Source organism: Struthio camelus, chromosome 17 (genome assembly GCF_040807025.1).
Source record: "Struthio camelus isolate bStrCam1 chromosome 17, bStrCam1.hap1, whole genome shotgun sequence".
Classification (NCBI taxonomy): Eukaryota; Metazoa; Chordata; class Aves; order Struthioniformes; family Struthionidae; genus Struthio; species Struthio camelus.
Genome location: NC_090958.1, coordinates 7,150,599 through 7,166,812, shown reverse-complemented (window position 1 = coordinate 7,166,812; position 16,214 = coordinate 7,150,599). Strand labels below are relative to the sequence as shown.

At 54.0% G+C, this 16,214-nt stretch overlaps 1 protein-coding gene across 1 annotated transcript; it reads left to right on the top strand.

The window, feature by feature from the left end:
- The first annotated feature begins 4,018 nt into the window (after window positions 1-4,018).
- VSIG10 (V-set and immunoglobulin domain containing 10) lies at window positions 4,019-15,413 on the top strand. Its single transcript, XM_068911486.1, has 8 exons — window positions 4,019-4,149; window positions 6,024-6,308; window positions 11,182-11,463; window positions 12,331-12,624; window positions 13,184-13,294; window positions 13,805-13,817; window positions 14,495-14,655; window positions 14,824-15,413. The coding sequence occupies exons 1-8, from the start codon at window positions 4,065-4,067 to the stop codon at window positions 14,892-14,894; spliced, it is 1,302 nt and encodes a 433-aa protein (XP_068767587.1). The 5' UTR covers window positions 4,019-4,064; the 3' UTR covers window positions 14,895-15,413.
- Window positions 15,414-16,214: the final 801 nt, after the last annotated feature.

Here is a 16,214-nt window from a genome sequence, read left to right as displayed (position 1 = left end):
AAGAGGCACTGCTGTTCTCGCTGTGGCGTTGGCCCTGCAATGAAGTAGCTTGTGCCTGACGGCAGTGAGCTACTCCAGGGAAGAATACACGTCCTGGGGATGAGAGGCACATCCTTTCTCCTCCTCCCAGGAGAGCCAATCTTCCCTGTTCTGTTTTGCCATGTTCTCATTTTGAAAAGGGGAACAGATTGAGCCAAGCAGTTATCTCTGCAACCAGAGGAGGTTATTCTGAAATGGGTAGAAAGCACAAGCTGCCTCTGAGCCTCAGACCATTTCCTCACAGCCTGGCCTGCAGAAAGAGCGTTGATTGTCAAAGGAGACCAAATGGAGCAAAGCTGGGGGGACCTGGACTGCCCGGAGCCCGCCCAGTGCGGATCCTGGCTCAGTCCAATGCTTCAGCTCTAAGTAACTTCTTCTGAGGCTGGCGGGAGGTGATGGAAAGTAATACTACATCCCGGCTGCGCTGTTCTTGGTGATGTCACGAAGGGAGGCTCTGGGTCCACTGAGCAAAAGGGAAGGGTCTGTGCATTCGTTTGGGTTTGAAAACCACAATTCAGTCCCCACTGAGTCCCACTGCTTGCACACACACCATGATAGTGTGTTCCAGGCCAAAAGATGGCTGCGGTGGGAGACCGGAGGGTCTGTCAGCAGCTTGTGCCTTGGGAGACTGGCCTGGATTCATTTTGGGGCAACGTGAGGGAAGTTGGGGCCGGGGGTACAGACAGTGCAAACGCTGAAGCATTGCTACTCCCATCTCCACTGTGACCATGGGCTGCTCTGGAACACTTCCAGGGCTTGGCTTTCGCTTCCACTGACTGCTGAGGTCTTTGTGCTGGGACAGAAAGCTTTGTCCCCCACTGGAGGGCCAGGGGAGCTTCCTTCTTTGCACGCAGGGCCCAAGTGCACGTTTCCATCTGGAAGCATGTGCACCTCTTGCCAGCCTCTTGTTTGGTTTGGCAGCACAGAGCCCCTGCGTTCAAGGTCCATGGCCTCCGTGCTGCAAATCCTTTCTACCCCCACAGCCAGGGGTCCTCTAACGTGGCACCAGCTCCTCTGCAGGTAAGCAGCAGCGGGGTCAGTTTGCTACCTGTGCGTAGCTAGCCAATCTCTTACGTGACCACATGCACCACCTGCCTTTGGCCTGCTGGGCATAACCAAGCTATTATCTGAGCCTCTTTCTTCTCCCCTCATTTGCTTTGTTAATTAAGTGACCTACTAAGAATCTCCATACCCATTTGTCTCTGCAGGGATGAGAAGGAGGAGGTCGTTGCTAAGGACGTTCTCAGTGTGCCCCAGATACCTAGCTTTTGGGTTGGGAGGTGCCCTGTTCTGCAGGACAGCAGAGGAGGAACTGCCCCCGCTGCCTCCCTGGGGAGTGAGGCCGCTGAGCTGAGGCGGTGCAGCCTTGAGGGCTCACCATAAATACCTGTGCTGTGGGAAGGGCAAATGTGGATCTCTGCTGCTGACAAATTCTCCCAAGCAGCTCTCAGTTCCTGCAGTGGAGTTTTAGCCCTTCTGCCCTTAAGATCTGGAGCCACAGAAGCTGAGAAACAGACTGATGCTTCCTCCTTCAGTAAGGAGGATGTTAGAGGCAGGGTCCTCATGCTGCAGTGAGATTGCAGCCCATGTAATTTAGTAACTACTGGTCTGGAGGCCAGAGCACATGCATTGCTTGCCCATCCATGGCCCTGGGTATGTACCAGGCGGCAGATCACGGAGCGGCTGCCTTCTCTATATTCACTTCAACATGCAAAGAGCATAACCCAGCTGCTGCGGAAAGTGATGGGAGCAGGGCTGAGCCCTGTTCCTCACATAACGGCACAGAGCAGGGCTGAGACCTCAGCCAGCCACAGTCTTCTCCCTCAGTTTGCATTTTTTGCCCCCGTGATTCCCCGAGGGAGGAATGGGCTCTGCTCCATGCATTCCTCAGCCCCCTGTGTTATGGCAGTTGGAGACCTGGTCGTGCTGTGCCTTCCCCAAAGAAGAACCTTCTTTCTGGAAGAACCCAAGGATATCTATATGCTTTACAACCCTAGTTGTGGGATTACTCAAAGAATTAATCTACACATCACTACATACAACAAAACAGCCTGGAAATTTCTTTCTGTGATGGTGGAAAATGAAGAACCATTAAGTGCATGTGGTATTAGTCGGCAAAAAGATGGGACAGTTTCTAATATGTCTGCTACTGAAATTTAACAGCAACACGAGCTGTGCTTTGTTACCGACTCACCACAAAATCCAGAGGACAACTTTAAAGAAGCTGAAACCATTCATACCTGCCTCTGTCCTTATTCCCAGGGGGGTTTGTTCTCTATCAGCTCTCTCCAGTTGGACAGTTCTCTTACCCTTTCCATCTGCTGCCTCTTTCCCGTCCCTGTTGGTCTGTGCTGCTGTCTGCTGTGTTATTTATTTTTTTGCCACACCCACGAATCATGATTTTGGTATACTTAAAAGTTGTTTGTTGCTGTTCTTCCAGCCCCGCTCCTTTTGGGATGTTTCTTTGGCAGCTGGATTTCAGAAGGTGCTAAAGGATCCAGGCCCTGGGTGAGGGGTTTCACTCTCTAGCCTCGCTTAGGGGCTCTGTTTTGCCCGCTGGAGGCACCAGCCTCTCTACACTGACGATTCCCAGTATTGGTCCTTGGACTGCACCTAAGATTGGTGCGTGACCCCCCTACGGGTGAAATATTGGCTCCAAAGTCACTGGCCCAACTCACTTTGACTTTGCGTGGGCTGTTTCTGCCTGTGATCATGATGGCGGGCTTTCAACTCCAGTGGAAAGCAACAGTTCTGTCCAGAGAGCAACCACTGTAAACACGAGACGATCTTCAGCCCTCGGATAAATTGGTGCAATGCAAGTAGAAGCCACTGCAGATGCACCTGCTTTCACCAAATATGAATTTGGCACTGTTAGCGTTACGCCGAGCTGTGCGTTGGTGTAATTTCCACAGCTTCTTTCCTCTTGTTTCACAGGTACCTTGACAAGCGGTGCAGCGAGTCGAGTCCTGCTGTAGCGGCACGTTCCTTCCGTCTCCTCCTCTTCCACCAGCGAGTCCTGCTGTCAGCCCTGGCCAGGACACCTCCTGTCAGCGCTAAGTGCAGAGCCCTCTGTTTAAAAACCCCAAGGGCCACGACAAAGCAGACTTTTTTTCACTGCAGCTGTTTACTGCTGCTGTTTGCTCCTGCTCAGGGCCCTCCACGAAGCCGAATCCGCTGGGGATGGGTCTGTTGCGCTGACGCTCTGGAGAAGCGGCACTCTTAGAACAACGCACCACATCGGCCGAGATGTAACGGAGAGAAAAGTCCGTGGCAGGGCAGGGGGTTCTCGCGGCACGGAGCAGCCAGGGATGGCCGCAAGCTCTTGGGAGCAATCGCCCCCGTCCCAGGAGGCTGGGGCCGTGTCAGCGACAAGGCTGGGAGCCCACCGGGGCTCCCCGAGAGGGGGAAAGCAGGGGGTGGCTGTGAGGCGGGGGGGGGGGGTCCATCGGGGCCGTGCCGGCGAGCTGCGTGGCGGAGCACCCTGCTGAGGGGGCCGCCAACATGGCGGGAGGGGGCCGGTGGGCGGCCAAAATGGCAGGAGGGGGCCGGTGGGCAGCCAACATGGCGGGAGGGGGCCGGTGGGCGGCCAAAATGGCAGGAGGGGGCCGGTGGGCAGCCAACATGGCGGGAGGGGGCCGGTGGGCGGCCAAAATGGCAGGAGGGGGCCGGTGGGCAGCCAACATGGCGGGAGGGGGCAGGTGGGCGGCCAAAATGGCAGGAGGGGGCCGGTGGGCGGCCAACATGGCGGGAGGGGGCCGGTGGGCGGCCAAAATGGCGGCAGGGGGCAGGTGGGCGGCCAACATGGCGGGAGGGGGCAGGTGGGGCAGCCAACATGGCGGGCGGCGAGGGCCGAGGCACGACCCCTTCAGGGCCTCCGCGCCGCCAGCAGGGCGGGCGGACTCGCTGTCAAGGGGCCGGGGCCGGGGCCGGGGCCGGGGCCGGGGCGGAGGGCGGGCAGGCGGCACCGCCTCCCGGGCGGGCCGGAGCGCGGCAGCCGCGGGAGGCGTCGGCCGCGCAGCGCGGCGATGCGGCTGCCCGGCGGGACGCCGCCGGCCCGGCTCTTCCTCGCCCTCTGCGTCTGGAGGCTGGTGCCGCGCCGGGACGCCGCAGGTACCGGGCGGCGGGAGGTGCGGGGGGAAGCGGACCGTTGGGGCGGCCGTTGGGGCGCCCCCCCCCCCAGCCCGCGCTCTGTCCCCGCGGCGGGATGGGGCGTTTGGCGTCGTGCCCGGAGCTCCTCCTGCTCGAGCCGGGGAGTAACAGCCCGTTTCTTAACAAGAAGCGACTTTAAAAGAATCCCCTTTTAGCTAAAAGCAGCCGGCGCCCCAGGATGCCGGGGCTGAGGCGCGGCGAGGGTCCGAGGAGCGGGCGTCGCCGCCGGTCTGAGGCGGGTTCGGGGCGCCCGAGCGCCTTGCGGGGCCGAGGACTGCTCGTCCCCAACCCGGTTGGCGCAGGTGTGGAAACGTCCCCGTCCCGGTGGCGTTTGCCCGCCGAGGAGCTGACTGCAGCGTTCTGGTGTGGCCTGGGCACCCTGTCCAGAGTCCCTGCGCTGGTGCGCTGGGCGCTGTACAAATAGGCACGACAGTCGCCCTCTGAAAAATAGGGGTTGCAAACGAGCAGGACGAAGACTGAGGGGTCTGGAGGGTGCCGGCCGAAGGGGGAGCCTCCCAGCGCGCTGGCGTGGGCTTGACCCGCTTTGGGAGCCAGCCAGCCGCCACTGGTGTCCGGCCCCGGGCGGGCAGCGGCGGCGATGCCGGGAGTCGTATCCCGTTCGCCTGGCGCCCTGCTCTCCGGGCTGAGCCTGCCGGATCGCCAGAGGAGGAACGGAGTCATGATTCATGGCTCTCGGGCCGCCCCTCCCCGCTTGCCGCGTCCCGGCAGAAGGAGCTCCGGCCGGCGCTGCCGGGCGTCAGCCGTGGCGAGACAGCCGCGGGAGCGGGGGTCCTGCGAGCGGAGCAAGCGCGGGAGCGGTTCTGCTGGCCCACCCTTCTCAGCCCCTCCGCTGCGCTGGCGCTTGCGTGGTGAGATACGTGATCAGGCCTTCTGATATAGCAGAAATGGAGGAGCTTTTTGTTGTTTTTTGTGGGTTTTTTTTGGCCAAATTGGCTGTTGCTCCCTTTCCCTCCAAACCCCCATCCGCCTTTTTATTTCTCTAAACAGGGAGCAGTGTGCTACAGTGATTGACACCTGAGTGGGTTTAGACAGCAGGTCTGATTTCTGCCCTTTGACTTGGCTGAGACTGTTTTTGCTCTAGGGTTCAAGTACAACTTGGCAGGGGAAGCAGGTACTAGGGGTCGGTGCCTAGAAAGGGCGGAAGGGGGATTTCAAGAGTTCTGTCACTGTCCTATGGCTACCGGTATTAGAGTCGTGGGAGGGGGTCTTTTCTTTTTGGATACTGTTTGCTTCCCTGAGCAGGGGAGGAATGAGGCTGCTTGGGAGAGAGGAGCTCATGTTCAGCTCCCTCACGTGAGTTGTGTCTTGCCTATCTCTCTCTCTTAGGCAGGAACAGCCTGGCATTGCTTTCCTGTTTCGCCTTTTAAGCCATGTGCCTCTTTCTGATCGTGTGTCTGCACTCAATATTTAGTTGCCAGATGCGTCCCAGAGCCCTTTGTGCTGATACTTGACAAGAGGCCCCATAACAGCAACTTTAAAGGATTCTGGAGTCAATGCCAAAGGCATCCGTCCCGAGGCCACCTGAGCAGAAATGGGTAGGGAAATCAGGAAGGGAAACTGGAGGAATAGAAGGCTCGCAGGCAAAGGCAAGGCTTAGGCATGGTAATGAGGCACCTCAGCAGGTCCCCCCAAACAGCTTTGCTCTTACACCACATCATGGAGGAGATGGATCCTCCTCTGATAGAGGCTGTTAGCCTGATATTGTTGAAAATTTCCTGTTCAAATGTCTGAGTCTCTTACTGTAAAGTTTGTTGACAGAAGGAGGCTTTGGAAGTTCCCTAGATCTCTAACAATGTTTCTCTCCTGTTTTGCAGGAACAGAGGAAGTGGTCTATGGGGAGGTTGGAGGAAGCATCCTTCTTTTGTGCCGAAATGTCTCCAAAGAAGCAACTGAAGTGGTTTGGTTCCAAGGGGATCCCCAGTCTGTCCCCCCGCTCTTCTCCTCAAAGGTCGAGTTCCCCCAGGACGTCCGTTTCTCCCTGGTTGACAACAGCTCCCTGCACATCACAGAACTGCGTCTGCAGGATGAAGGGAACTACACTTGCAAGGAAGTGCTGAACAAGACAGACCATGAACATAGAATCCAGCTCCTGGTCGCCAGTAAGTCTGTCCTGGGTCTGATTTTTTTCTCCCCCTGATTCTCACAGGTCCCCAGGTTCAGAGGGCATCTGGTGTTGGTAGAAAAAGAGTCTGTGGAAGGGGAAGGTGGTACAAAACCTGTGAGCAAACTGATTTTACTCAGCTGTACTCCCACGCTCACAAGCACTAAGACATATGTGTCCGAGTAACCTGGCAAGAATCACTTGTGTGCGACGCAGAGGACAGAGAAAGCCAGCCACTAAGTCCTCACTACATCTCTTCAGTTCCTTCTTGACTGGTGACAATACATTAGTTTTTGGACAGATCTTTTGTATCCTGTAGCTGTCCCAGGGTGGCCTTTTGCCTCAGAATTCAGCTGATATCAGCCTTCATAAATGTTAGACAGTGGGCAGCAGCTTGGCCTGTTTTCCCTCATTTGGAATATATGGCTGAAGTAGGTGTCTAGAGTCTTTTCTCCTGTTTGACTAATAGGAAAAGGAATGGAATACGTGCTATGCTGCAATCTTGTCACCGTCCTCCTCGTGTGAGGATGGAAGGTCTTTTGCTGACCAGCTGCCTGTGCTGTGTCTTACAGAGTGCAGCCTTCTATCTTGACAGAAACGCCATATTCCTCAGATTTACTGCTAGGAGTGCTATCTTGGGAGCAGTATTCTGGCAATGTGTCTGTTACTATCAGCACAGGCCGTTTTTTAACCTTGTATTCTGTTGTTTCTTCTGGTGCTTACACACTTTTCCATTTCTATTTAATTCATTCTCTTACAAATCTTTACAGTGTGGGTGGATGATCAGGTTTGAGAGCACTACTGTGCAACGCTTGGCACATCGCTGGCACAGTCCTTCCCGCTCCTGCCAAGGAATCATTATCTTGCCAAGATGCCTCATCTCTTCTTTGGGAACAGCTCCCTCCAGATTATTAGGGAACGTAGGTTCTAGGTTGATATTCTTCTTGGCCCCTTCAGCAAGTCTAGTCAGATGGGATTAGACTCTGGCCCCTCAGACCTGGACTGTGACCTGCTGTCCTTTATGCTAGCCCAGTCCATATTCTGGGAATCAGAAGAGGGAAAGGCTACTGCTGGTTTCCCTGTATCAGTGATACTCTGTGCTCCACTGGCTCTTTCCTTTCTTGCTGGTCTTTCTGTCAACACCTTCAGTGTGCCAGATCCTAGCTTCATTTTCTGTTTGCGTTCAGGGTGTTCCTTCTAAGGGTGTGTGTTGTAAAACAGTTGCACCTGTTCAGTACAGGTTAAATCTCTGAAAATTCAAAGAGGTAAAAATTCCCCTCCTGGGGCAAGGAATCCGCAGATGGGGTTGGAAAGGGTCACAGAAGACTGGAATGGAGGAGTCAAACCCTGGGCTGCTTCAGAGAATGTGTAAGCGTGGGGCATAGGAGCAGGAAGCCCTAAATCTTGAGGAATGATATAAAATAATCATGAGCAAGACATATGAGCAGCAATGTCACTGCTACTCACTGCTTGTGGGTGTCATTCAAAATCTTTGAGCTTTTTCCTCACTGAATGGAGTACAGATAATGGTGTATAGGTGCCTTCGGTGAGATGACATTTTTTGAAAAGCTGTGGACCTGCCAAGTGTTGGTACTGCAGTCTGAACTTCATTTGTTCATGAAGAACTTCTCAATTGATTTCTGAAGGTTACAAAGGTGATATGGGCCGCTGGGGTATCTTTAACATGGGGGAAAGAGAGATTTTTTTGGTAGTGCTTTAGGTCAGCAGAAGTGTCAGCAAAGGCCAGAAGTTGAAGCCAAGCAGTTCAGGCTAGAAGCATGTGCCTGTTTTTCCTCCTTTCTCCCCTTCTCCTGCCCCCCCTCGCCCCCCCATCATTAGCCATTGGAGCGACTTATTTTGCGCTGGAGTGACTCTTTCAGAGATAGTATGAAAAAGCCATCCAGGATCTGTAGGTTTCATGTGGGAGTTACCAGTTGACAGCCTTCATTCCATCTCATGCTGGATGTTCCCGAAAGTTTTATTTTTGCCTTAAACTGTATTTATATATTAAAAAAAGTAGCAGCAGAAACCTTCTAGCAACATGACAGAGACACAGCTGAGGCTCTGAGCCATCATCCTGTGTTTGCATTGGATAGGAAGCACATGGCATGAAGGAAACATGTAATTGCACACCTCTAAGTGATTTCCTGGTCCGGCTGCATGCAAAGTGAAGGAAACATGTAATTGCATACCCCTAAGTGATTTCCTCGTCCGGCTGCACGCAGAGGGCCCTTGTTCCTGGGTGTTTTTTTGGTATTTTTCATTTGTTTGTTTGTTTTTACATTTGGGAACAGATCTCTTGTTAGCTCTTAGACAAAAAGTCTATCATATAAGATCATATAAGATGCATGTGTAGTTCCCGGAAAGTCAAGCCCTAGGAAAGAACGGGGACTTCTGCAACCAGATCCTTTTCTCCGGACATTTGTTGAGGGTGACTGAGTCATAGGAAGTTAATTTTGCATTTAAGCATATACAGGCAAGGTTTAGTTGAGCCCATTCAGTTGTATGTAATCAGTTGCGTACTGGAGACTGCATTCTTCTCTTGTTTCCACTGCTGCTCTCGTGTCTGACTGAGAGCTAGCTGGTTGGTTTCTGTGCATCAATTTTTTCTTGTGCCCCAGGAAACCTAGTCATCCCTCTTGCAGGACTTTCTCCAGTGGTCATTACTGGGGAAGGGGAATCATCTTCCTTCCATACATAATTGTTGTTTATGAGCAAGAGAAGTCTTTTCTCAAATACTGCCCGTTGCTTGGGCTATGCTGGTTGGAAACCGGTGGAGCACAGAGGTAGGAGTAGGTGGGCCAGGAGTGGGAGTGGGGAGGATGCTGCTTTGTGCCTTATATCCTCTCTTCTCCTAATACCCCAGGTGTAAAGCAGTCACTGTTCCCTTCTTCTCCCTCTCTGGGTGGTACCTGGGACTTTGCTACCTGAACTGCACACACTGAGGAGGTGAGGTCTCTGTCCAGCTCCAGGCTGGGCAGCTGTGAATGAGAGTGGCCAGAGGGGAGAAGAGCTGGTTTTATTGCAAGTACAGGGCTGTGCTAACAGCCTTTTAACCCCATCTGGCTTGGAGCAGGCAGCCATTTGGGGTTGCTCTTCTCTCTGACCAGCCTCTGGGTAAGAACTCCAGGTTCTCTGCCCAGAAGGAACAGACACGCCTTAGTTAGAAGCTGCTTTTTGCTTTTATTATTCCTGGGACATTGGGTTTTTGCTGTGATTTTTGTTTTCCTACTCTAAATTCTGTCACCTCTCAGGTCTCTTGAATAAACACCCTGCAAAATCAACATCAGACATCCCTCTGACAGCTCTTGTTTGGGACTGTTTGGCAGCGTCTGATCTCTCAATGGGGTCTTGTTCAGCATAGGATCAGGCAAGCCAGTCGCAGGGGCGCAATGTATTAATTTCTGCCTGGGTCAGAGTCCAGAATCCCTATGGCTGTTAAATGAACACGTGCGTGCGTGTGTGTGCATGCGTATATGTGTTACAGTTTCAGCACCAAAACTATACTCTTGGGCAGAGTCCGGAATGTAAAGAAACCAGCTGATGGGAGAGAGGCAGGAACTCAAATGCTGCATGAAATGTGAGCCAGTGTCCTGCCCTAGCTCCACCCAAAGGGATCACTTTTGGGTTTCTGTTGATTTCTGACCTCCTGCCATCATTCAGTTGTTTCCATATGTTATTTAAATAACAAACACAGTCTTGGTTATGACGCAGTGATTGGTCCTGGCATGAAGCCAGCAATGACTTTGCCTACCTGCTGTCTTTGTTGGAGTTTGTCCCCGTTGCTGTAGCGCAGTGTGGACACAGATTGCAGTAAGTGGCTGAGTTAGCCAGTCTGGCCTCATGCGGCACCAACAGTGGTGCAGGAAAGGGGCAGGGCAGGTTTGTGTTGGCTTCAGTGGCACATGTCTGAAGGCCTGACTCTGTGAGCTGGAGTCACCGGGGCTCCCTGCAGGCACACTTCTTGCACACTAGGAGCAACCTCCTTCATCGGTGTTGTGCTGGGCTTGCTGGGGAAGCGGTTCAGCTATGAACTGGTGTCTGTTAGCAGCTGGTTACTTGCCCCGTCACACTGGAAACTACTGGTGGAAGGTGCCAAGTGAAGGTGGTATCTCATAGAGATGGTTGATGTGGGGATCCTACCAGTCTTGCCAACCTACTCACCTGTAGGGAATGCTGAGACTACTTTGACAGGCCTCTCTGGGGCTCAGGGATTAACCCTAATTCTAGCTTTATCTATTAAGGATGCATGTCTGCCTGCCTCTTCTTCCAGGAGGTCCCAATGGAGTGACTGTCAGCATCTCCCCTTTTGCAGCTGCCTCCTGGCACCGTCATTGTGGAGGGGTGAGGAGGTGTCAGCCTGGGCAAGAGTCCTGAGGCTTTCCATGTTCCCTCGGAGAAACTGGAGTGCCTCTTTCAGTGATTTGGGATGAGGGGGGAGGCAGAACCTTGTTCTCATGTGGTGTGAATCTGTGTCGTTCTGTTGTAGCTGGGCGTGAGGATCTGTGCTGTGATGGATTGCCAAGGGCAGCACAGCAATTTTGTTCTCCGGCTGCGCTTGTAGATGCTTATTATGTCTCTGTCAGACAAAACTGTGGCAATAGTTTGTTTCCCTCCTCTCCATTCTAGTCCCTCAAGGCTTGGCTGTGGTTGCTGTGGTGCCTTTCACAGGACAGCTTTCTGGTTGGTCTCTGTGGGCTGTTGTTCAGAGTTGTGTTGCCCTGGAGGTGTGGGACACAGGTCAGGAAGCAAGATAAGTGGAGATACCAGAGAGTCTTTCAAGGGGAGTGAAGGCAAAAACAAGCACATCCTGAGATGCCAAGAGCTGTGACTTGGAAGTGTTTCTAACCACATGCTGTTCTTGCTGACAGATCCACCACGGTCGTCCCCAAAGTGCTGGGCTGGAACCTCCTCCTTGGGACAGATGCTACAGCTGTTTTGCAGCTGGCCTGGGGGGTATCCCCACCCCACTCTGCACTGGAGAGAAGAGGGGGGCGATCTGGAAAACACGAGCTGGATCATCAGCTCTACGAGCTCCGCTGACACCCACGTAGAAACGCTGAACAGCTCCCGGCTTTCCCACCGCAAAGTGTTCAAGTGTGTCGGGAGCCATGTAGTTAAGCAGGAGGAACCCGTGTGCACTGTGGAGATAAGTGAGTTGGTTTGCCTGCTTTATCAGCTATTAATGAGCCTGTTAATGACAGGGCAGGCAGGTGCTCAGTCATTCTCTGCCCTCCAAAGCACTAAAGTGGTTGTCAGGCAAGCCAGGCTTGTGGGCACTCACTGCAGGGGGAGATCCTGACAGGGCAGCGTGGTGGGGTTTGGCTTGGGCAGAGGCGAGCGCACAAGGCACGGAAGTCCTGCAGCCCAGATCCAGCATGGCACAGTTGCAGGTGAGTCATGTTTTGGGTACATTTTCAGGGGCTGACAAGTCTGCTCCTTGCACCAAGCTTCTTGCCTATGCAAGCGCTTGTGCCTGTGGCTGAATGGAGAAAGTGACAGGTGGTTTTAGTGACTTGCACAGCTTCAGATGAAGTTCAGCAGGGCTGCCTTTATAGCAGGAGAGTTGTCCATACTCTCTCAGACCCCTTCAGGTGTCTAAGGAGGGGTGACTAAAGTGGCTTCTGAAAACCTGAGCTATGTTTGTCCTCCAAGGGTTGCCAGGGATAAACAAGAGTCTGCTGATCGAACGGAAAATCCCTGGGCTGCCTTTTCTCTTCTCTGCCACCTTCCCATCCAGGGCCGCTGACCGTCCTCCGAACATCGATCTTTGGGGATATAAAGTCAGGTGTCAAAGCAAGTACTAAGCAGTGCAAAAGGAGCTCAGAGCTCAGACTGCTCGTTGGGAGGCTACTGAAGAGTCCTGTGGGTCAGCTGAATGCTAAACTTGCAGCGCTCAAGTTCCAGCCTCCTGCTTGACTTCTTCCTGTTAATGATTATTAATCAGTCAGATGGCTGATAACTTGCTGCATTAAGCTCCCCCATCCCCTCCTTAACTCTCTTTCCCCCGTGCTATTCAGAGGTCCCTTCACTGGAGTCAGAGCCCCTGAAGACCTGCTTTGTGGGTGACGATGTGACCCTGACATGCCGCGTGACTGAGAGCACCCCCCCAGCAAGGCTCACCTGGCTGCAGGGCATCACCCAGCCGGAGGTGGAAATCAGACCTGGAGGGAGGTACCTCATCACCCAGGAGGGCAACGTGTCCCAGCTCACCATCCGGAACTGTTCCCAGGGCGCTGATGGGGGCTGTTACGTCTGCAAGGCGCAGAACCCTGTGGGGCTGAGGGAGGTGTTCGTCTGCCTGACCGTGAAGCGTGAGTGGGGGCGCCCGGGGTCACTGTGGCAGGGAGTGAGGAGGAGGCAAGGACACAGCTAACAGCAGCCACTGGAGAGCCCCCAAGGGGCTCTGTTTGCCACTAGGAGCCCTCTTTGCCCATTGGCATTTCCCATGCTTGTAGGATGCAGCAGCACACATAGGTGTGGGACTGGGTCCCCTCACCCCACAGGGCAAGAAGTCCTGATTCCCCTTGCTTCAGTGTAAGGAGCCTGGGAAAGGAGTGCAGCTGCATCCTGGGTTCCTCCTGGAGGTTGTGGGGACAGAGATGCATCTCTGCAGGCCAAGCTGTTCAAGGCCCGACAGGCAGGGATTGGTTTGCTTTCACTTAACGCATGTAACACACAAGTGAAGGGTCTTGCCATGGTGTGTTTGACCTCAGTGAAGCATGAGCGCCCAATTGTCACACCCGTTGTGCTGGTGGGACAGTTGCAATGATGAGAAATCCGAGTGGAGACCGCATTGGGACTATATTGCTTGTACTGAGCGCATCCATGTTCCGGTGACAAGCTGACCTCCCGTGTCTCCTCTGTCTGCAGAGCCAGTGAATATAGTTGGGGTCGTGGGTGCAGTGGTGGTCCTGTCCCTGCTGGCTATTCTCGTTGTCTCTGGCGTCATCTTGTACTACCATCCCCTCCTGTGCCTAAGAGGTAGGAGCGCTCCTCGATGCAAGCCAGGGAAGGGACTTATTCCTTGCTGGGGTGTCCTGGTTTTATCCCTTACCTGCAATTTTAGGGAGCTGCTTGTGTCTTCTGGCCTGTTGGAGTCAGCCACTGACTCGTGCTGCATGCCACTCCTGGCTAAAAATCCTGTCAGCCCTGGGGGCAGATGGGTTGGAAACACAAGACCCTTCTCCAGCTGGGTGCTTCAGATTCTTTCCCTTTCCTTCTCCCCCAGAGACCTGTACTGTGCTGGGGCAACCTTGTCTTCCCCTTTCCTGGTGACATCTCTAATGCATCTGACGTGGGCAGGCTGACTGCTTTCCCCTTCCAGCAGGGTAGAGGACCCTTTCCATCCATACTGCCGCATGTGACCGCCAGAAGCCATCCTACTGCGGGCAGAATAGGAAGAGGTTGTACAGTAAAACCAGGGGTGCTTTGCCTGAGGAACTGCTCGTGGCTTCTAACATTGTCTTTTCTGTTTTCTTGTCTCCTGTTCAGGCACTGCGTTCAGGTGAGTGTTGGCTTTCCCCAGCCCAGCGCTGGTCGAACGCACTCTTCCGCGTCATGGCAGGCGTGCCCTACCTGTAGGGTAGGGAATCCACAGCCTGAGGCAAGAGCTATCCCCAGAGCAAAGCTGCGCTTACGTGGGAGCTGTGCAGAGACTGTGCGTCCCACAGAAGGGGGTCAATGCGCCTGGGTGAGACTTGGCGCACTTGGGGGAGCAGAAGGATGATGGTGGAGGAAAGCAGTTGGCATTAGAGGAGAGATGGCATTGCCAGTAGGTGCACAGGGATCATGCTGGCAAGGCACCTGTCAGTGTAGGAGAAGGCTATGCGGAAGAGGTCCTTGATACAGGTGAGGTAGGATGGCTCTGTTCTGAGTGTCTCCAGCTCCCCATCTATGCAAGAGGGGAAAGTAACTCTGCTCCATGTGCAGTTTAGCACATGACTATTTGTGACATGGTTGGAGGTCTTTGGAAGAGAAATGGGAAGCAGTACAGGTTGCTGGTGGTGGTGTGGCTGCCAGCAGGGTCCAAGACCAGCTATTCCTCAAATACAGTGCGGGATCGCAATAATCCACCAAAATCGGTCATGTTGGTATACAGAATTAGCAAAGCCTGGAGGGATGGAGTAAGGACAAGCTGTTCTCAGCTGTCAAACCCACCTCTGCTCGCTCTGCGGTTCACAGAAATCAAGACTCAAGTGATGTCTTAGTGCTGGTGGACTCGGAAGAGGATGATGAGGGGAAGGGGGAAGAGGACACAATCGGCATCTCCAGCAAGCACGAGGTGATGGCGCTGGTCAATGGGAGCAGCATCCAGGCTGCTTACCTCAGCCACCTCACAGAAGGTGAGCCCTAGCACCTGCTTGCTGGCTGAGTTTTGGGGCTGGGGTTTGCCTGCTCTCTTGCTAAGCTGCAGGTCTTCTGCTGCTAAGCAGCATCTGCCAGGGGAGAGAGGAATTCCTGTTCTCTGACTTGTTGGCTCTTGTGATGCTGCTGCTCTGTGCCCTGTGTAGGTGATGATGGTGAACAGCACGGCAGGGTCTCGTCACGGGAAACAAGGAGTGAAGACACGCCAGTCACGTAGTTTCCATCCCTTCTTGTGAAAATGCAGAGAGCTCCAGCTGGAAGCCCAACTTCAAACGCATCCTCGTTACCATGTGGCTGAACCCAGGCTGTTAGGGTCATGCAGCAGGGTGGTTTGGTCAGAACATCCCCGCTTCCTTCTCCACTCGCCCCTTCCCCAGTTTTTACTCTGTCCTCCCCCCAGCTTTGTTTCTCCTTTTCTTCTCTCTTTTCATGTTCCTCTTTGTCTCAGATATCCTTTTTAACTAGGTGGCATCCCAAGGCAGGCAGAGCTCAGGAAATGGGTCCCAGTAGCCCACTCACCTTGATGCCTGTCACAGACTTGAATACCAGTATGGGATTCTGGTCAGCCACCATGAGTAATGCCAGGGTTGCAGAGAGTGCGATGGAGAAAGTCACCTCAAGGTCCCAGGACAGCAGAAGGAACTACTTGTGTGTGGGCAGGACTTGAGTGATGCAGACTCTCCAGGGAGGCTTGATGGCTTTTATTATAAATATTTTTTGTTCTCCAATTCCATCTGAAATGTTGCTCTGTACCTAAGTCAGAGGAATTCATCTGTACTATGCAGCATGGCTTTGATGAGGATGCCGGGCCACAATGGAAAGCACAGAGCGGGGTGGAACTGCTCCACGCTCTCATGGAGGGGAGCAGAGGGATCTGAGCATGCACCGGGGGAAACGGCAGGGCTCAGAGCACGTAAGGGGCACACTGGGTGAGGAATTGGGATGCACAGGGAGGAACGGAGGCAAACGGCATACACTGAGGGGGAGTGGGGAGAGTTGCAGCATGCACGTGGGTCAGGAGGGATCCAAGTATGTACATGGTGGGATGGAGGGGATTAGGGTGCGAAAGGAGGGAAAGGGAGCTGGTCTGAACGTGTGTGGTGGGTAATATAGAGGGGGTCAGAGGGGACGGACCAAATCTGAGCGCTCTGCAGGGGTAACGGAATGAAAACACACCAGGGGAAACGGAAAGGACAGTGTGTTTGCAGGTAGGACTGGGGAGGGGATCTGAGTGCACACAGAAAGGGAGAGGATCAGCATGCATGGACGGGAGTGGTGCACAGGCAGGACTGGGGTGGAGAGGAGGTTGCAGAGGGGTCTGAGGATGCCCGGAGGGAACTAGGATCAGGGCACATGGGAACTGACTGCATAAAGTGGGGAGTCGTGTGGAAAAGAGCACCTAGAGGGCGATGGAGATGTGAGCCCGTTCAGAGGGAACTGGGGAGGATCTGAGCGCGTGGAGGGTGAAGGAAGGGGTTTAAGGACAGGGGGAACGGAGGGGAGCTGGAGGCACGTGGAGGGAAACGGAGGCATTCAG